Source organism: Eutrigla gurnardus (assembly GCF_963514095.1).
Source record: "Eutrigla gurnardus genome assembly, chromosome: 24".
NCBI classification, from domain to species: Eukaryota; Metazoa; Chordata; class Actinopteri; order Perciformes; family Triglidae; genus Eutrigla; species Eutrigla gurnardus.
In genome coordinates, this window is record NC_139935.1 from 9,806,231 (window position 1) to 9,828,849 (window position 22,619).

General features: G+C 43.4%; 2 protein-coding genes across 6 annotated transcripts; both read left to right on the top strand.

Moving 5' to 3' along the window:
* On the top strand, positions 1 to 7,101 carry atp1b1b (ATPase Na+/K+ transporting subunit beta 1b). The gene is made up of 6 exons (XM_084004296.1): positions 1 to 210; positions 2,866 to 2,994; positions 3,561 to 3,716; positions 4,970 to 5,154; positions 5,502 to 5,585; positions 5,987 to 7,101. Exons 1-6 carry the CDS (start codon positions 120 to 122, stop codon positions 6,245 to 6,247), a joined length of 906 nt encoding a protein of 301 aa, XP_083860422.1. The 5' UTR covers positions 1 to 119; the 3' UTR covers positions 6,248 to 7,101.
* Positions 7,102 to 13,298: 6,197 nt separating this feature from the next.
* On the top strand, positions 13,299 to 21,569 carry LOC311009863 (cyclic nucleotide-gated channel alpha-3-like). Of its 5 annotated transcripts, none has more exons than XM_084004292.1 (9): positions 13,299 to 13,509; positions 13,627 to 13,769; positions 15,750 to 15,936; positions 16,449 to 16,538; positions 16,640 to 16,696; positions 17,957 to 18,094; positions 18,900 to 19,001; positions 19,085 to 19,191; positions 19,272 to 21,569. In XM_084004292.1, exons 3-9 carry the CDS (start codon positions 15,887 to 15,889, stop codon positions 20,627 to 20,629), a joined length of 1,902 nt encoding a protein of 633 aa, XP_083860418.1. In that variant the 5' UTR covers positions 13,299 to 13,509; positions 13,627 to 13,769; positions 15,750 to 15,886; the 3' UTR covers positions 20,630 to 21,569. The 5 variants fall into 5 exon arrangements, with proteins under 5 accessions (XP_083860418.1, XP_083860417.1, XP_083860416.1 ...); XM_084004291.1 differs by having other exon boundaries at positions 13,678 to 13,769; XM_084004290.1 differs by having other exon boundaries at positions 13,678 to 13,769; positions 15,883 to 15,936.
* Positions 21,570 to 22,619: the final 1,050 nt, after the last annotated feature.

Sequence of the window (22,619 nt, forward strand, 5' to 3'; positions counted from 1 at the left end):
TATATTCGGGACCCGAGCTGTGTTCGTCCTCCGCGCCGGGTCCGGTCTTGAGTTGCCGCACGCAGGGGAGCCTAAAGAGCCGAACGAGAGTGTCACGCTACCTGGGAAATAAAAGCACAATGCCTGCGAAACAAGACGACGGCGGGTGGAAGAAGTTCCTGTGGGACTCGGAGAAAGGGGAGCTGCTCGGCCGCACAGGAGGCAGTTGGTGTGAGTATGATTCCTTGAATGCCCGGGAAGCGCGAGCTCGCTGTGGAGGAGCGCGCGCGCCGTCAGCCTCGTGCTTCTTACCACCTGTTTGATTTGACTTTGCTGCATTCAGGCAACACAGCGTCATTGCGGCCGCTGTAACCACGAGTCCTCCAAAGGTGCATCCGCGGCTCACCTGACCCCAGATCAGTCGATAGTCAGTGTCGCTAAACGGGTCACGTGTGGTTCTTCTCGCAAGTTACATTCAGGGACCGTGGGACGCAGCGTTGCGGTGTGAGAGCCCCCCGTCCCGTCCCACGTCGGCTGTTTATTGTTGAAACGTCACGTTGTCTTCAACGTGACGTGAAAGGGTTAAAAATGCATCACGGTCCAAGGTGAGTGAAGGTGAGCGTGCGTGCTCGGGAACGCGCAGGGAGACTATCGACCCGCGTCGGGCATCCTGTGATCAGGTGTCATTGTAATCTGAGGAACAATACAGCTGATGAGCCGGGGTCGCGCGCGAGCAGCAGTGCGCATGTCCTTGCACCCCCGCCCCTCAATGTCACGCCCGCGCTCCCTCGCGCACAACACCTGGAGGGAGGGGGGGGGGGGGCACCGGTCTTCGGTGACGTCACGTCTGCCCTCCGCTGCTACGGCGGCTCCTTCTCACGGCCCTCCGTGCTCATCTTCGTCCTTCGGAGGTCATCAGGGGACTGCTGATGCGTTCCAGTGCTGGGCTGAAGGTTGTGGAAGGTTGAACGCGATCTGATCAGGTCTAGCGGGCACGAGATGATGCGTTTATGAACGAGATCTGTCGTCGCGCTGCGCAGGAGCGTCGATTTCGTCACACCTAACGAGCTACGTGTTTTTTTTTACATGAGTGTTAAGAGCTCATGTAAAAAAAAAAAAGCTCCCACACATCTAACAAATCTACTTTATATGAACACGTCATAGGTTCCCTTCATTAATATCAGTTATGATAAATCTATCTTTTTGAGGGCGTCTGGATTATTATGGGTTAGTTGATTCCGGCTGATGTGACCTTTTTGACCTTGCCTCCTGCAGCAGAAGGGATGGACGTTGACTGCAAGGGAAGATTAAATTACATTAACATCACATCTCTAGTCATAATGTCCCCCTATCTAATAATATGAACACAATTGTAAAAAAAAAAAAAAAATCATATTTGAGGTGAAGATCCAATAGTTAAACAATGAGTTAGTATCCATCCATGAGAACTAGGAAATCTGTCCTCACAGAGACTCTTGAAAGCTCCACAGTGCAGACGGGCACATTGTCCCGCTCCAGCGTCACCATGATGAATGTGGATTCATCACGGAGGAGGAGCCGTGTGTGATCACTACCTCAGACTTCCGTCGGCCTCCCATGGATGTGCGAAGACAACGGCCGCCACTGTCGGAGGCTTTCATTATGAATGCTGCCTTTGTAGTTCCCCCTCACATGCTCTGTTCGCATGTTGGTGTCTGACGGACACTCTCAAAGCCACTTCATGAAACTTCGTAATGTGTTTTCATACGCTGGAATATTAAAAGTATTGTTGCAGTATCATAAAGGCTTTGATCCATTAAAAATCGGATTAATTGTAATTAACCTCACAAGGACATGAAGCCTTAAAGGTTGAGTAGGTGATTCTATTCAGAAACACTTTCTGTTGTATTACTTGAAATCTTCGTAACGTACCGATACATTAAATGCTCCGGCATGGAATGTCAAATTTAAAAAAAGCAATTGTGGATGTGGCAGGACTGTAAAAATGCCGTCCAATCAAAAAAAGTTGGGTGAAAATAATTGGACAGCCTGTCCGTCCACACTTAATCCCTGATTGCGGCTTTGAACAGAGGTCTGAACGAACGTGGGGCAGGGCTTTGTCGGTTCGGACCCGGTCTCTAGTTTGGTGGAAGCCGTTTGGTTTGTTCTGGTCTGCGTTACTGTAACCTTTTATTGGCTTTTTCCGACATGAATCCGATGTGAACGAGTTTTTGTTTGGTGTAAAATGTAAAAGATCTAATGTTGTAAAATAACGTGTGATCGTAAAGATCCCTCAGTGATCGGTAATCACTAGTCTCGTTAAGTTGACCGGTCCATTATGGTTCAGTAACGAGTCATTTATGGCTTGTTAGTAGAATGTCAGGGCTTCACATTTTACTTTACTGATAGCCAAACTTACTGGAAGAAAATGTATACTTTATTTAAAAAAAAAAAAATAGATTAAATGTTTATTTAAATATTTTAATGAATCACTTTTTATTGTATTCATTCATATTTTTATTGAAATCAGAATTGGAGTACATTATACAGCATAACATATCGATATATTTAAAAAATGAAAAAATATAGTAATTAAAAATTATAATTATACCTGATGAATCACATTTTTTGATCATTCAAATGTTTTTATTGAAATCCAAATTGGAGCACATTATACAGCACAACATTTATATTTATTTTAATTAATTTATTATATATATATATATATATATATATATATATATATATATATATATATATATATATATATTTTTTTTTTTTCCCATAAAATATATAGTAGGCAACCAGACTTGCTTTAGGTTTTTGTCTTTGAAAACCCAATAATGTCAAGTATTAGTTTTCATAACGAGCTCTCTCTCCCCCCCCCCCCCCCCCACACACACACAGTTAAAATCATCCTGTTCTACATCATTTTCTACGGCTGTCTGGCGGGGATCTTCATCGGGACCATCCAGGCCTTGCTGCTCACCTTGAGCAACTACAAGCCCACCTGGCAGGACAGAGTGGCCCCCCCTGGTAAGAGGCCCCGCCCTTCCACTTCCTGTCTGCAGCTAATGGGCTCCTGTTATTAGAGGATCCTCTTGTCATTCAAATCTACTCCATGGAACCCTTAGTGATCATCATTATTGTTATTAGTCATTATTTAAAGATGTTGATTTAAATTTATTTTTACCACGTTGCTCGGTAACGGGACGAAAGGAAAAGCAGCCCGACGGTTTAAGCAGCCTCCCCTAATCGACGTCTCACAGAACTTCACCTGAATTTATTACTGTTTAGTGTGCTTTTGTTCTGGAAGCCTCTCTTTATCTCCCACGCTGCAGTACCACTCTCCGCCTGAGTGGTTACTGATGGACCATGGGGGGCGCTGTTTTACAAAATGTCTTAAAAACCTCAGTATAGAGGACATCAGATTACTGAGTACATATAAATGTTTTAAATCATACATTTTACTACTTCTATCAGGAAAACTAATTTTAAGTACTTTATTATTACTTTTTAGAGTTTTGTCGTGGTATTTATGAACCGGGACAGAGATCCTAAATGACGTGTACGTCACCGGCGGCTGTTCTGTCACCCCGCAGGCCTCTCTCACACCCCTCGATCCGAAAAATCCGAGGTGGCTTTCAACGTCAACGATATGGAGTCCTTCATGCCCTACACGAAGGCCTTGAGGGATTTCCTGGCCAAGTACGACGATGACAACCAGAGGGACCAGATGAAGTTCGAGGACTGTGGAGGTACGTTTTTCTTCTCCAAGTACAGGAAGAATATTCAGGCTGGTAGAAATCTCCAGAATCAACTCACAACTTTGAATTATTTCCAAAAATGCCTTACATTCCCTGAATGCACCACATCAAGGAAGGCACGTGTTGTTGCTCCGGAACATTAATTTGTGAAACATAAATGTAATGCGAGGTCAAGCAGAACGAGCACTAATTCTCCAACAACATCCGCCGCCGCCATGAAGGCGGAGACGCTGTGTCCTATGTCAGGTCATGTGACCAAACCACCATGTTTAGGTGTCCTAGTTTCTGTTCAGTCTTTACTTTGTGTGTAAGTTGTGTTTGGAATGGATGAGTTTCTGAGAAATAAACGCTGATCGATTTATTAAAAAAAAAAAAAAAAAAAAAAAATATATATATATATATATATATATATATATATATATATATATATATTTAATTTGATCAGCATTTAATTCTCATAATTCAAATATATTTTATCGATTTTTTTTTTTTTTTTTTACATATTTATATATTTAATATTTTTTATCAGTTAATAAAATTCTTTGAAATAAAAAAAAAAACGCCATAATCTTAAATACACTTTTACTCTTGTTTTAATGCCATAATTTCCCACGCTGCCTTTTACAGTGGACTGGAGTAGATCCCTATATATTCCAGATCTGCAACAGGGGGTCAGCGACCCCTAGTGGCTCCGCCGAGTTACTGCAGGGGGTCTCTGAAATTATTTGATCCCTTTTATTTTTTCTTCCAAAGATTCACATTAACATGAATACAACCTATAATCAGCAAATCTTACTATTTGTTAAATAAATGGTAAATGGCCTCATTTATATAGCGCTTTTCTCCAAAGCGCTTTACAGTAATGACTGACATTCACCCATTCACTCACACATTCACACACTGACGGCTGAGTCAACCACGCAGGGCGACAGCCAGCTCGTCAGGAGCAATTAGGGTGAGGTGTCTTGCTCAGGGACACCAGGCACTCAGCTAGGAGGAGCCGGGGATCGAACCGGCAATCTTGCGGTTGCCAGCCAACCCGCTCTACCTCCTGAGCTAAGCCCCCCCCATGACCTTATAGGAAGTTAAATGTTATATAATTGTGATGTAGAAACATAGAATTAAAATATGTTCTATATTAATCTGTCAGCAATTATTTAAATGGATTAGCATTGTATACATACATTAGTACAAAGTACCTTTTTATTAAATAGATTTTGCTTAATAACCCCCTGCTCCTCCAGACGAGCCTGCGGAGTACAAGAACCGGGGCGACTTGGAGAGCGACATGGGCGTCAGGAAGTCCTGCCGCTTCTCCAGGACCATGCTGGGACCCTGCTCTGGCATCGAGGACCAGCACTTTGGCTTCAAGGAAGGCAAGCCCTGCTTCATCGTCAAGCTCAACAGAATCGTCAACTTTCGTCCAAAGGTGCGTTTTAAACGTCTAGTGATTGTAAAATGGTCTGTGTATATAGATATGGATATTATATGACTTCCTATAAGGTCATCCGAGCTGCTGGCTCAGCATCATCATGGCACCATCTCGCTCTGCGATGGTTCTAAAGATGCAAGCTTTGATATTGGTCCGACCACTTACACCTTGGTCACATCAGGGATTCATATCCGATAGACTCTGTGGGTTGTCCTGTCCTGGTCCTAGCGGGTCTCTGTGGGTTGGGTTGTCCTGTCCTGTCCCAATTTGGGTCTCTGTGGGTAGTCCTGTCCGGGTCCTCCTAACTAGTCCTATGCTGGTCCTAACGGGTCTCTGTCCTTCAGCCTCCCCTCTCCAATGAGAGCATCCCTGAAGAAGCTCAACCCAAAGTACAGCCCAACGTAGTCCCCATCTACTGCACCAACAAGGTCTGTGTGTGTGTGTGTGTGTGTGTGTGTGTGTGTGTGTGTGTGTGTGTGTGTGTGTGTGTGTGTGTGTGTGTGTGTGTGTGTGTGTGTGTGTGTGTGTGTGTGTGTGTGTGTGTGTGTGTGTGTGTGTGTGTGTGTGTGTGTGTGTGTGTGTGTGTGTGTGTGTGTGTGTGTGTGTGTGTGTCTTGCTATGGTGTTAAACATGTCCCTGTGTCCCTGCAGAGAGAGGAGGATGCGGGTAAGATCGGTGTGTGTGTGTCTGTGTAACGTGGTGTGTGTAACATGGTGTGTGTGTGTAACGTGGTGTGTGTAATGTGTGTCTGTGTGTTTGGTGGGTGTGTATGTTTGTGTGTGTGCGTATAAAATGGTGTGTGTGGTAACCCTGTCCCGTGTCCCTGCAGAGAGAGGAGGATGCCGGTAAGATCGGCGAGGTGCGGTACTACGGGATCGGCGGGGGCTTCCCCCTGCAGTACTACCCTTACTACGGGAAGCTGCTGCACCCCGAGTACCTGCAGCCGCTGGTGGCCCTGCACTTCACCAACCTCACCCTGAACACGGAGCTCCGCATCGAGTGCAAGGTGTTCGGGGAGAACATCGCCTACAGCGAGAAGGACCGCTACCAGGGACGCTTTGACATCAAGCTAACCATTGCCAATTTATGACCGCCGTCGGCAGCGTAGCACCCCCCCGCCCCCCCCCCCATGAGAGATCCTGAATACGGGGGGGTGGATGTAGAGGTCGAGTCAATCACAAATAGTCTTGAATAAATCTGCTCTCATCACTAATTTCTCCACTTCTGTCTCGCGTTAGAACGTTTAGAGGAACCGTAGCAGTAATAATAAGAATCATAAAAGATATTTATTCAGCTGTAAAGAGACTTTTCCACGAGCCACACGGGACACGCGTCGCGTTAATTCATCGCTGCCTTTTCAGTCGTGGTTTTTGGAGTCCTCTATCTGATCTGGGTACGGAAACAGCTGCACTCCAAGGAACTTCTTTCCTCTTTTCTTCCTGTCTGATCTGATCCTGGGTCACTTTTGACTTTTTCTCTTTGTGTTGCTTTTTTTTTTTTTTTTTTTTTTTTTTTAAATCAGTAAAGTGTGTGAAGGGTTTTCTTACTTCTTGATTTTGCCTTCCTGTGTCGAGTTGTGTCCGGCTGTGGAATAACTCTTATTTTTTTTTTTTTTTTATCCATTGAATGACTTTTATATTTATGCAGTTGTACATTTTGTTTCTTTGCAGAATATTGTAACGTATAAATGCAATACCAAAGTGAGGAGTTGAGTGGATCGAAAGCAACACAGCCACGTGTTGCCTTCCAGCTTCAGAGCTTTGTTCACTCTTATTGGCCATGAATGTAGAATGAAGTGTTTCTAAGAATGATGAGTCATGATGTGGGCTTTAATATTCATTAGGATCTCATGTAGATGTAAAACACTCTGAGTTTAACGTCGCTTCATCCGATGCTTTGTCATTTAATTCGAGATAGAAACAAATAAAATCATAATGGACCTTTCTCTTGTCTTTTCTTTTTCCCAGCATGCACCCGCTGGGATTTAGCTGCCGTGATTAGTTTTTATGAACAATATTCATAATCAATATGAACAAATATTAAAGGTTGTATCAGCGATTCTGGGCCGAAACATAAATGATCACATTCATCTGTTTTTACCTCACTAGCTGCCCGCCCCATAAGCAGGCCGTCAAAAAACGCGTCTCTCTAGGCAGCCCAGGCTCCGAGATCGCACACAAAAACAAATGGTACTTCCAACACCTCAAAAGCAAAATAAACAGTGTTCCAACCAATCACGTTCATGAAAATGCGCGTCCATGATCATTTTCAAAACACGGGAGGGGCTAGCTGGCTCTGTTTTGTTTTCGATCTCGCAACGGAAGTGAGGGCAACCAGAGTCGCTGATACAACCTTTAAATCTCCAAAAATGAGTGAAATAGATCAGACTCCTTCATAACTCAAACAATAATAACTTAATCCTGGTACAGTGGAACCTGGGTTTCTCCTGGTACAGTGGGTCCTGGGTTACCCCTGGTACAGTGGGTCCTGGGTTCCTCCTGGTGAAGTGGGCCCTGAGTCCCTCCTGGTACAGTGGGTCCTGGGTTCCTCCTGGTGCAGTGGAACCTGGGTTTCTCCTGGTGAAGTGGGCCCTGGGTTCCTCCTGGTGAAGTGGGTCCTGGGTTCCTCCTGGTAGAGTGGGTCCTGGGTTCCTCCTGGTGCAGTGGAACCTGGGTTTCTCCTGGTGAAGTGGGCCCTGGGTTCCTCCTGGTAGAGTGGGTCCTGGGTTCCTCCTGGTGCAGTGGGTCTTAAGTTCCTCCTGGTACAGTGGGTCCTGGTGCAGTTGAACCTGGGTTCCTCCTGGTGCAGTGGGTCCTGGGTTCCTCCTTTGCAGTGGGTACTGGTGCAGTTGAACCTGGGTTCCTCCTGGTGAAGTGGGTCCTGGGTTCCTCCTGGTAGAGTGGGTCCTGGGTTCCTCCTGGTGCAGTGGGTCCTGGGTTCCTCCTTTGCAGTGGGTCCTGGGTTCCTCTGGTACAGTGGGTCTTGGGTTCCTCCTGGTACAGTGGAGTTGAACCTGGGTTCCTCCTGGTGCGGGTCCTGGGTTCCTCCTGGTGCAGTGGGTACTGGTGCAGTTGAACCTGGGTTCCTCCTGGTGAAGTGGGTCCTGTGTTCCTCCTGGTAGAGTGGGTCCTGGGTTCCTCCTGGTGCAGTGGGTCCTGGGTTCCTCCTGGTGCAGTGGGTCCTGGGTTCCTCCTTTGCAGTGGGTACTGGTGCAGTTGAACCTGGGTTCCTCCTGGTGAAGTGGGTCCTGGGTTCCTCCTGGTGAAGTGGGTCCTGGGTTCCTCCTGGTGCAGTGGGTCCTGGGTTCCTCCTGGTAGAGTGGGTCCTGGGTTCCTCCTGGTGCAGTGGGTACTGGTGCAGTTGAACCTGGGTTCCTCCTGGTGAAGTGGGTCCTGGGTTCCTCCTGGTAGAGTGGGTCCTGGGTTCCTCCTGGTGCAGTGGGTCCTGGGTTCCTCCTGGTAGAGTGGGTCCTGGGTTCCTCCTGGTGCAGTGGGTCCTCTGAATTGTCAATCACAACTGAGCCAAAAGAGCCGTTGAGCTGAAGGTTATTAAGCCTGGAAAAATAGTCCCTCCCAAGAACTGTAATTGGAGCTAGAAGGAGGATGTTCAAGTACATTATGTATAACTCTTATTGAATATGAAGACATTAAAATAAAAAATCAACAAAACATGGGAGAGGTTTGTGTGAGCTGACTGGTGAGGTGGCAGATGTTGCCATGGACGATGACATTAACACTGGTATGGTCCACCATGGTGTAATATAAGTCAGTATATTCTCTTGTCAAATATTCATATCATATATGAACTCATGTTCTATGTTGCAGCCAGTAAAACAGGTATCAACAGCATAATGGACAAAGAATCGCTGTGTCAGCAGTATACAACAGATAAGAAGTGCTGTCTCAGCAGCTCTGTGTTTTCATTAAATATGTCTATTTTTACCAGGCACGCTAGAGCCCATCTGGTGTAGGTATACACATTTACGTTCATCCACAAGATTCAAAACACATTATTACTGGACTGAATATGGAATAATGTTCTAAAATAAGAACACATTCATGAGCTTCTTGTATCAGTTCTATTCCTTTGATATTCTTTATTTTCTATGTCTTTCTTTCCAATGCTTTCAACGTTTTATGTAAATGTGTTGTATTGCTTCAACTGTTTTGGGCGAGAGGGATTATTTGCCCTCTGCTGTGATCACATGGCCCACAAATGTCACTGAAGGTTGAACAAACTGCAGTTTTGACCTCTGTCCGCCAGGTGGCAGCATAGCCTCACCGTGTTTGCATCGCATTGAAATGGAGTTTCAGTCTCCTCTATCTAGTATAATTCTAACTTTGTCCTGTTATCTCTGTGTGGACCAATAGAAGAAGTTATTTCATAAAAGGTTCAAATGTTACAGTGTGATAAATATGTTTAAAGACATGCAGCTGTAAAGTTTTATTTTTTAAATGTTTTATTGTGAAAGGTCATGTTGTACATCCTCCTCAGGATCACTGAGATGAATGTTCCCAAATATGGATCTGAACCTGTCTCGTCTACTTCGGCTGGAAGGGGCTCAGACAAAACGTGGTTGTTTCCAGTCGTCTTGGAGACTCGGCAGCGACACCAACGACATCAGGAGACCAAAAAAATGTCAAAGTCTAGGTTGTGGTTGCCCTGGAAACAGTCCCTGTCCAGCTGAAGGCAGAGCCCAACCTTGCAGTCACACATCCAGGGTGTGCTTCTGGATGGACAGTTGTGGCGACGGAGACCTCCAAGGGTGATCCATTTTATGAAGGTCACCATCCCTGATCCACCTGGCCCAGTTCCCATGCTCCTCGTTCACCAGCTCCACCACCTTTGTGGCAACCATCCTCTCTGCAGCCTCCTCTTGATCACTCATGTGCAAGTTGGAGGTGATTGCTCTAAACCTCACTCTTGACATGACTGAAGCCGGAAAGGCCAAATGTAATATTTCTACTACTGTAATACTACTACTACTACTACCAACACCAAATGCAGATGGAACCCAAGATCCTTTCTCTCCACCAGGTGGCACTGTAACTCTTGCTCCTAGTGATGTTAGTACTCTGAAAATGTATGGATTTTGTACCACCTTTGCTGTGATATGATGCTATAAATAACATGTAATTGAATCAGAAGCAGGAGACATATTGTATATAATTGTGTCGCTTATTAAAAAATTGAATAATAATGTGTAGTGCAGTCTAAAGTGCCATGTATACTTTGTAATCATGTATGTATACAATGCTAAGCCATTAAAATAATAGCTGTTGTCAAATTCATATATTTATAGAAAATATTTTACTTCTATATCGGCATTTCTACATGACAATTATACAAAATAACATTAAATAGGAAGATTTCTATTTGCCTATTATAGGCTGTTAATGTGTATTTTTGTACATTTACATTTTTTGGAAGGAAAAATGTAATTTCAGGGACCCCCTGTAGTAACCCTGTGGAGTGCCTAGGGGCCGCGGATCTCCCTGATGAAGACCATTTTTGATGGCTATGTTGGTCTTCCGAGATACGGAATCTTGCTATAAGGAGACTCAAAGGAGGCAGAGGAAGCTGATTCGTTCACACATTATCTGTCTCATGTACTAGTATCATGATACAATAGTTTGAGCAAATATTCTAGAAAGCTATTTTTAATCAAAGTTACCAACTGCAGATTTAATTACATGGTCAAGCGTATGTCATGGGTCAGATGTCCATTTAAGCGGGATTTGTCAAGAAAAATGTAAAACGGCAACTCTATAACAATCAATTGAAATCTTTAATACATCACACAGCTGTTGAGAAACTTGGACGTTTTGCTATTAAGAATAAACAGAAGAACCGTCTATATACACCGCTCAAAAAAATGAAGGGAACACTTTTTCAATTTCAATCTTCATTTTTATGTGCAGTGTATATCCCAAGAGTAAACCAGTGTTTTAAGTGTGTACTTACAAATAAAATGAATGTCTCACTGTACCCTGCTTTCTCCTTTTTGTGAGCATTTCTTGAGTTTCTTGAGTTCCGCAAAAAAATGTCTTTAATCATTCACACTGCCTTGTTGAGATTGCTCCTTTGAACAGTTTGTTTTTAAGCACTTGTTGAGTGATGGTTGCCATCTCAAGTCTTTGTAGAACCTCAAATGTGTCATGTAGGTCTTTGGGGTAGCTCAAGTCCAATGAGTACATAAGGCCAAAGAAAATAGCCAATTTGCAACGTTACCAAGGGGATGAAGCACTTTTACACCTTCCACGATTACTTCCACGATAACTCCAACATCCTCCAGGGGAACTGTGGGTTCTGCACCCCTATTTATAGCGAAGATACTCAAGATGGTCTGCTCCATAGTCTGTTGGTTGTCCGCAACATCCTCAAAAACAGAACAAGTAAACCTTCAGCCAAAATATCTTTGTCATGTTAAAAACTGCTCCAAAAGTACAGACAAAATGCAGAGGCCAAACTACTTATAAGCTCCCTTATTAGATTTCCGGGGTCTTTGCTGAGGTCGACAATAAAAGCTTTCAGTATGCTGTCATTCTTCAGCAAAGAGCAAGAGAAATGTTTAAGAGAGTTTTATTATTTTGTATTCAGTAATAATATTGAAGATGCATCGTTGAAAAAAAAAAAAATCCTTTAGGATTAGAATTATTTTGCAAGCAAATTCTTTAATTACACTACATCGACTGTTATGAAATGATATCTAAGAATCGTGCCAGGTCGATGTTAGGATAATATCCTGACAGCAGTGACTCAGTGAGCAACGCAACCGGGGAACACTGGAGACAACAAGCTGACTCCAGAGCAGCTTAGCAATTATAAATGCACATGGGACCAGCAATTATCTTCGGTGTCATGAAATGAGCTCTGCAGCCTGGAGACCAGACCAGATGCCCGTAGAGACTCGCTGAGGCTGCACAGATCAGCATTCATCACACATGCGACAAAATTCATCTTTCACTGTCATCTCAATTATTTTATTCCACCATTCATCAGATCCTGGTCCTGGTCCCATTCTCTTTCAAACATATGCATTGCAAATCCATTTTTTCATAACCTTCAATGTGTTTTTTTCCGATTAAAGTTTGTGATAAGTGACAAGGTTCAATTTTAAAGAACGTTTCATGAAGACACAATCAGTCCTACTGGTTTCTGTTGGAGAACAGCATGAGAACAGTGAAGGAACAGTGTGAGAATAGAATAATAACAGAATGAGAACATCACTTCTGCTAACTGAGACGCATCAACAGATTAACTGTAATCTCATTTACTGCAGCTAATCTAACTGACCCTCCCCGTGTCACACTCTGTATTCCATGGACTGAACCGAGCTGAAACAGCAGTACAACTATGTTAACCCCTTATTTCTAGCAACTTTACGATGTAGTTCAATACATCGGTGCAATTTATACTCTCGTTTTAACTTGTGTGATTTTATATTTATATATATTATGTTTAGCCTAATATTTTTCATATTAATGACTTTTCCTTTGTGTGAATACAAAATAAACACAGAATGAGTGTGACATTAAATTAAATTAAATAGGGTAGTTCACCTGGACATTTTTTTTTTTTTGGGGGGGCTTTTCAGACAGTGTGGAGACAGGGAGAGAGAGGGAGGGAGATGACATGCGGGAAATACGTCCCGGGCGGGAGTCGAACACGGGACCACCGTTGAGGACGTTGAGCCTCTGTACATGGGGCGGCTACCCTAACCACTGTGCCACCGGCCACCCCTCCTCCAGGTATTTTAACATGGTTTGATCGTGCTTTTATCTGGCTGTATGAGAAAGAAATATGGGTACATTTTGTAAAGTGGTTGCAGCCTTTCACTAATAATCTTGCAGGTAAACATGTTGGCATCTCCACGTTATCCTGATTAGCCAGACAACTATAAGGAAAAACAAGAAAAAACAAGTTCAGATCTGCCCTTTTGCACAGTGTTTAGAGTGAAATAAGCCAGTGTTTTCTACACACATAGGATCGGAGGAAATGGGAAGTCAAGAGGACTGACTGATGTCTTCTCTGCTCACACAGAGCTCAGAGGACTGAGATTAGCTGAGGCTGCTGGGAGATTGCCCTGTGAGTCTGATGTCTCACTTTAGCCTTCCACTCACTAAGAGGATTGAGTCGGACTGGAAGGGATATAAATAAAGAGGTGCTGTTTGTCTCTCCGGGGAGATTCCTAACAAAAGGCACACCTGTCAAATGATTCTTCATCTAATAGCAAATGATATCACATCACATGTATTCCTGAAGAAACGTGAGGAACTTACTTACTTTACTTTTATCAGGATGGGAAATAAAGCTCAGAAATCCTCCAGCGACATTTCCACTCCAACAAAGGTAAGAAACTATGAATATTTCATATAGTTAAATATGTTTTGTGTAATGATATTGATATAATGGATCACCGAGATGCTGATTCTCAGTTACCTCCTCCTGTTCCTCCTCCTGATGAAGAGGAGGAACGCCTCCTCATCTCAGTGTTGTTTGCTCCCGTGTCCTTGGCAGCAGGATCGATGTAGCTGATCAAGGACCAGTGTGGGATTCATTCAGAGCTCACTGTGACCTCTCATCATCATCATCACCGCCTGCATCTTCAGGTAAGCTGAGTTTCCACAGTCGATGGTGATTGTTTTGATTGTGATGGTCTAACTTTAGTTGATGTAATCTGGGAGAAACATTGCATGCATCACTGTTTACTGTATGAAACCTAGGGCTGGGCGATATGGACCAGAAATGATATCTCGATATTTTTTAGCTGAACGGCGATACTCGATATATATCTCAATATTTTTTAGCTGAATGGCGATACTCGATTTATATCTTGATATTTTTTTTTGGCTGAATAGTGATACTCAATATATATCGATATTTTTCCCAGAAAGAAAGAACAAAAACAAAGTCAGTTCCAAGTCAAATTAACATGCATCATTGCAACACAGGCACTTTTATTAAACAGACTGCACAATATCAACATGTACTTGCTTTTTAAATAACAATACATAATAATATGAAATTAAAATGTTCCTTAAACTTTGGACTTCTCCTACCTCCGCCATTTGATGAGCTGTCTGCAGGCTACGAAAAAGAAAAAAATCCAAGCACCTGAATATTAGAAAGAGGGTTAGTGCACATAAGGAAGCTCAATGGAGCCTAAAGTCCAGATTGTTTGACTAGTGTGAACGCCCCAAGGGTACGCTTCCTCGGCCCGGCACACTAGGAAGAGGTGGATTTGAGTACTGTATGATTCATGCACGAGCACATGCACAGGTATAATTTTTGTGGACATGACGTAGGCTTTAATCGAGAGGCCGTCCCTCTCATTATCGCTCAGTGTTCAACTCAGATCTTCCCCGCCAACGAGATGATATCTGACTGAAAATACTGTTGATGACGGTGTAGGACACAGCGGGATTCTGGGTCGGGCTTGGCCCCTCGTGGTGTCAGCGGTACCACTATATTGCCAAAAGTATTCACTCACCCATCCAAAACATTGAAATCAGGTGTTCCAATCACTTCCATGGCCACAGGTGTATAAAAGCAAGCACCTAGGCATGCAGACTGTTTCTACGAACATTTGTGAAAGAATGGGTCGCTGTCAGGAGCTCAGTGAATTCCAGCGTGGTACTGTGATAGGATGCCACCTGTGCAACAAGTCCAGTCATGAAAATTCCTCGCTCCTAAATATTCCACAGTCAACTGTCAGTGGGATTATAACAAAGTGGAAGTGATTGGGAACGACAGCAACTCAACAAGAAGTGGTAGGCCACGTAAAATGACGGAGCGGGGTCAGCGGATGCTGAGGCACATAGTGCACAGAGGTTGCCAACTTTCTGCAGAGTCAATCGCTACAGACCTCCAAACTTCGTGTGGCCTTCAGATTAGCTCAAGAACAGTGTAGAGAGCATCATGGAATGGGTTTCCATGGCGATCAGCTGCATCTAAGCCATACATCAGCAAGTGGAATGCAAAGCGTCGGATGCAGTTATGTATAGCACGCCGCCACTGGACTCTAGAGCAGTGGAGATGCATTCTCTGGAGTGACCAATCAAGCTTCTCCATCTGGCAATCTGACGGACGAGTCTGGGTTTGGCGGTTGCCAGGACAACGGTACTTGTCTGACTACATTGTGCCCACGTGTAAAGTTTGATGGAGGAAGATTATGGTGTGGGTTGTTTTTCAGGAGCTGGGCTTGGCCCCTTAGTTCCAGTGAAAGGAACTCTGAATGCTTCAGCATACCAAGAGATGTTGGACAATTCCATGCTCCCAACTTTGTAGAACAGTTTGGGGACGGCCCCTTCCTGTTCCAACATGACTGTGCACCAGTGCACAAAGCAAGGTCCATAAAGACAGGCAGGTGAGCGAATACTTTTGGCAATATAGTGTATATATACTCGGAGGATGGTTCCTCAGTCAAATTAAAGTTTTTATAATTTAAAATACAGGCAAATCAGCTGTGAAAAATGGATACAGATAATTCTGTCATATAAAAACTGTAGCACCATTGGCTTATGAACACATTAACCTGATCATGTTAATAGTTCCTCACTTCCTGTCTTTACGTATCCTGTGATTATTAGATCCCTCCAGTCCATCCAGAGTCTTCTCCCTGTCAGCCCAACCAGACCAGCCCCTGGACTTACTGGTCCCAGTTTACTTGTGGTTGACATTGTGACTGTGAGCTCATCAAAGTGTCCTGCTCCATGTCTCCAGGCGGATGGACACCCAGGATCAGATGTCTGTAGAGGGGAAAGGACGTCTGTCCAGGTGAGTCTCACTAATAGCTACTGCTTCCGCTTCAATTCAGAGACTGCAGGGTGTCCATCAGAGACGGTCTCATGTCTTTGCTGATGCTGCAACCACACACTGTATGTAAGAAGCGGACGTTGTCGTCGTGCTGCACCAGTTGGTTTGTGGACTACGGTTCTGTAGCCTCGAGTTCGGCATTTTGGCCGTCGCCAAATTGGAATAGAATTGAAAAATAGAAGGACATGACCATATTTGGAGTGGCGGGTGGATCCGCTGAACACAAGCTGTTAACAAAGTTAGCTTCCATAATTCAACTAATTCACAAGGTCAACTTTAGAGCTACGGCATTTTAGTAGCTGCATTGGTAGCGTGGTAGTGACCTGTCAATCAGCAGGTAGCCCCGCCCCTAAACCATCCCCTACTTTATGGTCTATGTGACTCTTAGATTTAAGACTAGAGCTTGAGACCATAAACTCATGTTTACAATGTTGACTGAGATAATGTGTTCATCCGTGTGTCTCTTTTCCAAGGCCGTCCCACATGATGCACTTTGGGAGGAGCGCTGTTGGTCCCGCGGAGCCCAGCCAGAGGACAGAAGACAACCTGAGGGCCAGGAGCAAGTGAGTCTTGGAGGAGCTGTTGGAGGACCTTTACACGTGGTGAACTAACAAAACAACATGTCTGGGTCCCAAATGCATACAATGATTTGTTTGTCTTCCAGTGCTGCTCAGTGGGCCCTGGCTGCACTAAACATGAACAACTGCAACAACAATGATGGGTAAGATGAGGATTTTGATGGAATTATACATATTCTATGTATAATTATATTATATGTATATCACTTCCCAGGATGCAGCAGGGTGAACAGACTGGATTTTGTCTCTGTGCAGGCACCTCTTTTACATTTACATTTAGGTCATTTTCACCAACATCACTTATGCTGGTAGATGGTACCAATGATGTTCTGGTGGTTTGTAGAGCCTGTCCTGGACCCTGAACAGTAGCTTGTTCTCTGTTAATTTATGTGTCATCATTGTTTGTGAACCGGCCGATGATGGTTGTGTCAACTTCAGACTTCACATGTCCTGGGTAGCAGTCATCGTTGTACAGCATGAACATGAGGGGGCCAAGCACGCAACCCTGGGGTGCTCCGGTGTTCAAAGGGTCCAGAAAACTGTAAGGGTTCAAAATTCTGAAGAAATTGCGGGATGGATGCTGCATGTGGAAAAGCTGCCGCTGCTCTGAATTGCTGGTTTAAATGTGAAATGGAAGTAGTTGAAATAGTTGAACATGTGGGAATAGGTTTAATTAGTAAATTAGAATATTTGAATAGGCCGGGATGGAATGGGAATGAAGTAAAAAAAACTTAAGAGCGAGTCCTCCAATCAGACGATCGGACGGTTTGATTCCTGGAACCTCTTGTTCACATGCTGATATGTCCTTGGTCTTGGAAGTCCCAAGGGCTGTGCCATCGGTGTGTGTATCAGTTATATATGTAATATTATTAGATATTAGATTACATCCTGATTGGCCAGGACGTACCTTGACCATGTAGTATAAAGAGTGGTCGAAATATATAAATACATGTTCGTTTACCATTTAAGCTACACTGCATTGCTGACTGTAATTTGTATAAAGGTAAAGTAGTAGGAATATTTGGAAACGTGAGAATGGGTCTAATTAACATACGTTGGGAGCTTTTATTGTGAAAAACACACCTCGTCCTGAGGTTCATAATAGGTAACAGTCAATCTATAAAGCTATTGTTTTGGGACAACAACAGCCACGTTGAATGTATTAAAGGTATGAAATAGAAAAGTAAGCACACGTCCTTATTGAGCAGAACAATTTCAGAAATGTTTCTGTTGAAAATGTGGACAGAGTTAGACATGGAAAAAAAGCAGTGGAGGAATAATAAAGTCATAGAAGAACATGCTTTAAGTGTTCAATGAAATGACCTGCAATATACAGTAACATGACCGGTCTGTCTCTCTGACACCACTGACTGTCAACAATGTGTCTCACCTCACATTCACAGTAAAAAGGATGACAAGAAAGATGACAAGAAAGATGACAAGAAAGATGACAAGAAAGACGACAAGAAAGACGATAAGAAGGACGACAAGAAAGATGACAAAAAGAAAGACGACAAAAAGGATGATAAGAAGGAAGAACCGTGAGTACCACGTGTTGTTTTTGCTATGGCTTTACAAATGTTAAATTCTCAATCTCAATTTCCCCCTGGTGGTTTTGCATGCAAAGTCAATGTAAGGGTGAAAATAGATGCAAATTTGCACAAGTTGAAATATTTTAACCATAAACAATAACAACGTGCCGTATTTACAACGTTTGTTGACGGAGCAGCAACGAAGTTAGCATAGCCTAGCACCACGCAATCCAAATTCTGTTCAGAAGAAAAGTCCAACTTGTACCATAACATATATCATAACATAAATCATAATCCATACCCCAGCATGCTAGCAATTAGCATTAGTGATTAGTGCTAGAAATTGGCATTGTCTAAAGTAATGTAATCCAAGTGCTTCTTATGTTCTGTAACTGTAGCGTTGAATTAGCAAGTAAGCTAGCTAACTAGCCAGGCCCTAAATGAGTAAAACTGATTAACTTGATAATGTTCGTCCACACACTGTTGCCACGGTGCAGGAAAGCACATTCGTATCAGCAGATGATGAGCCAATAAAAGTGATTCACCAGATTGTCCAGTGTTCTGACGGTGTCACTTCACGTCCAGGGCAAAGAGAGAAAAGGCCTGTATTTGTAATGCTACAATCTGGTTATATCTCTTTAAAAATGATAGTCAATATATGTATGATAAAGTTACAAAATGAAGATCAAAAGCTTTTGAAAGGAAAGACAATTGATTTGGACCTTTGCCTGAAATTCATATTCTTCCATAATGACACCAACAGTCAGTACCTGACTTTGCTGATTATGAACAAGAGGTCCCTTTTGTCATTCAGGAAGGAGGTGTGGATCATGGACCCGGCCACAGATTATTACTATTACTGGCTGTGGATCATCTCCATCCCAGTGTTCTACAATCTGATGTTGCTGGTGGCCAGGTCTGGATTCATGGTGTCTTGTTTTTTCTCTCAACCTTTACTATTATTCCAGAGGTATTTGTCATGGTTTTGCTTCCCTGCAGGTCTTGTTTTAATGAGCTGCAGTATAAAAATGTGACGCTGTGGTTGGTTCTGGACTACACTTCTGATGTCTTCTACTTAGTTGATACCTTTGTGAGATCCAGGACAGGTCAGTGACGGGAACTCTGCCACGTGTGTGAAAATGATATGAAACCTAATAATAAAACTACTAATCCCAATGTGTTACAGGTTTTCTGGAGCAAGGTCTTCTTGTAAAGGATCCCAAGGTCCTGAAAGAAAAGTACATGAAGACACGCCAGTTCAAATTGGACATCCTATCAATATTTCCAACTGATATTGTGTTCCTCATACTTGGAATTAACAATCCAGAGTGGAGGTTCAACCGTCTCTTTAGGTTAGCCCGACTCTTTGAGTTCTTTGACCGGACGGAGACTCGAACAAACTTCCCCAACATCTTCCGAATTGCTAATCTTGTACTTTACATCATCATCATTATCCACTGGAACGCTTGCCTCTACTTCGCCATCTCCAAGACGCTTGGCTTTGGCTCAGACACCTGGGTCTACCCAGACATAAAGAAAGGGGAGTATGGTCGTCTGGCCAGGCAGTACATCTACTGCTTTTACTGGTCCACTCTCACTTTGACCACAATTGGTGAGACACCACCACCAGTCCGAGACATCGAGTACTTCTTTGTGGTAGCCGACTTCCTCACTGGAGTTCTTATCTTTGCAACAATTGTAGGCAACGTTGGCGCCATGATTTCAAACATGGGTGCTGCTCGTGTAGAGTTCCAGGCTAAGATTGACTCTATTAAGCAGTATATGCAGTTTCGGAAGGTCACCAAGGATCTGGAGGTGAGAGTGGTGAAGTGGTTTGACTACCTGTGGACAGAGGAGAAGACCTGTGATGAGAAGCTGGTGCTGAAGAACCTGCCAGACAAGCTGAAGGCTGAGATCGCCATCAATGTACATATGGAGACACTCCGAAAAGTGCGCATCTTTCAAGACTGCGAAGCCGGTTTACTTATCGAGTTGGTGCTTAAACTTCAGCCTCAAGTGTTCAGTCCTGGCGACTACATCTGTAAGAAGGGGGACATCGGCAGGGAAATGTATATCATCAAAGGAGGGAAGCTGGCTGTAGTAGCAGATGACGGGGTCACCCAGTTTGTGGTTCTCAGTGATGGGGCATACTTTGGAGAAATCAGCATCCTGGGTATCAAAGGCAGTAAGGCGGGAAACCGAAGAACGGCCAACATCCGAAGCGTGGGCTACTCCGATCTGTTCGCCCTGTCCAAAGATGACCTGATGGATGCACTCATCGAGTATCCTGATGCCAAATATTTGCTGGAGGACAAGGGGCGGGCCATCCTAATGAAGGATAACCTCATAGACGAATCTCTGATGACTGCTACTGATGCCAAAGACTTGGAGATCCAGGTCAATAAGATCGAGGCCAGTGTGGACATCATGATGGCCAAATTTCGAAAGATGACAGCTCAGTACGAATCTTCCCAGCGTAAACTCCAACAACGGCTCAGTAACATGACAAACCAAGTCCGAACCCTCAGGGGAGACGATGAGTAGATTTGAGTAGATGTTGGCACGAACTTCAGCTCACATCCCACACTACCGCAGGACTCTTTGTTCCTCTACAGTATTTGGTCAAATGGAAAGGTTATCCCAGTTTTTTGGAAGTACCAACTGAACTGTGGAACACTGTGGAACCACAACAGGGTACAACTTGGACAACAACATTTTATTTGTAGTCCCATTTGCTACACAACGAAAAAACAAAAAAGCAAACTATAGTTTCAGGATGGATTAAGGTGTGTGTGACTGCCTACGACAAGAAGTTGCACTGAAGTCTGGTGGTACGTCATCTGATAGTAGTGTTCACCCAGCAGCAGGGTGAACAGGCTGTTTCTGGGTGCGTTTTATCTTTGAACATCTTTGGGCTCCGCGCAGGCACCTCTTATCACCGATACCACCAATGCTAGTAGATGGTACTATCGATGTCCTCTGTGGTTTGTAGAGCCCTCCTGTGCTGGGCCGTGAACTTTCAGTGACAGTTTGTAATGTATCCAGTCCGGATGCTTTCTATTGCTCCTATAAAAGTTAACAAGAACTAAAAATAAAGCCATGTGTAAACTTCCATCGTCTCCATTTATCCAGGATTTATGGTTAAGATATCTGTGTAAACATGGTTCAGTGTTTCTGCTATATGTATTCTTTAGGTCAAACACATCTGAGGTTTGTTACATGAAAATCACCAGCTCGGATAATACGTAATACGTATAATATGGCCGGCATCTCTACATTAAAGATTCTATATCAGATCGGGGATGTTATGATGAAGGCGGGTTTCTCTAGACGTGTGCATCAACGGGCTCGGAGTCTCATGTCAATCAGACATTAGCTGGAAGTGGGCTGGGAAGTGGAATAAACTTGGGTCCTGTTAGCTGCTTAGCAACACCGTTGCTAACAGAAGGACTGTGTTTTTCAAGAATGTTTGAAATAAACTCATGTGAAGTCATTCTGTGTCTCTGTGACAGTGTGTCCGTGCTTTCTGTCTCCTGAGTGTAATCAGCAGCATGGGACACACCTGGGCCAGGTGTCATAATACATCACAAAGGATTAGAGACATGGAACACATCTGGGCCAGGTGTCATAATACATCTCACAGCATTAGAGACACACCTGGGCCAGGAGAATGGCAAGTGACATTCATTCATTTTATGCCCAAGCTTAATTATACTTTGTAAACCGCCCTCTAGTGGACAGGAAGTAAAACAACCACATTGCGGATAGTGGCATTGGCAATGTATAAGCCTGTGTAGTGTAGTAAATATTAATAAAAGGCTGAATTTGAGCATTAAGAATTTGAATATATATATATATATATATATATATATATATATATATATATATATATATATATATATATATATATATATATATATATATAGTGTTGGGCAAGGAAGTGTTGGGCAAGTTACTTCAAAAGCGTAATGCATTATTTATTACTTGTTACTGTCATTTCAAAGTAATTAGTTACATTACAATATTACTGTCTTTGAATTGTAAGGCATTACACTACTTTTACATTACTTTTGCATTACTTTTCGCCAAAATAAAAGGAAATATGGATCCTGTGTTCTCAATAGATCTTCTTGTGTCACTACACAGCAGGATGTGATGTTTTTCGCTTCAAAATAAAAGAACGAAAAACGGAAAATGACTCGTATCCCGTTATTCGTTTTAAAAACGGAAAACGAGATACGGAAAACGACTCGTAAACTGATATTAGATATTGTGTTCATGAATGGGATTCGGGGATGAAATAACAGGGACATTTTTCATTCCAGATTTGCCATACGTCTTTTTTAATGACCCGGAAGGCGCTGTGTTATGCTGCGAAATGACCTGAAAGCCTACCTGAGACATTTAGGGGAGCTCTAAAACACTGTTCATAAACGCTCTGACAGCGTCTGACGCTCGCGTTTTGAAGTAAACCTAATGTTTTAAACACGCACCAAAAGCGTTATGACGCGGACATAAAAGCGGTTCAAAACCG

Excerpts from the sequence above, each read along its gene's own strand:
- atp1b1b (XM_084004296.1), top strand. The coding sequence starts at position 120 with ATGCCTGCGAAACAAGACGACGGCGGGTGGAAGAAGTTCCTGTGGGAC. Across the intron at positions 211-2,865 it reads CCGCACAGGAGGCAGTTGGT|TTAAAATCATCCTGTTCTAC; the intron begins GTGAGTATGATT and ends ACACACACACAG. Across the intron at positions 2,995-3,560 it reads GGACAGAGTGGCCCCCCCTG|GCCTCTCTCACACCCCTCGA; the intron begins GTAAGAGGCCCC and ends GTCACCCCGCAG.
- LOC311009863 (XM_084004292.1), top strand. The coding sequence starts at position 15,887 with ATGGACACCCAGGATCAGATGTCTGTAGAGGGGAAAGGACGTCTGTCC. Across the intron at positions 16,539-16,639 it reads AACCTGAGGGCCAGGAGCAA|TGCTGCTCAGTGGGCCCTGG; the intron begins GTGAGTCTTGGA and ends TTTGTCTTCCAG. Across the intron at positions 19,192-19,271 it reads CTTTGTGAGATCCAGGACAG|GTTTTCTGGAGCAAGGTCTT; the intron begins GTCAGTGACGGG and ends AATGTGTTACAG.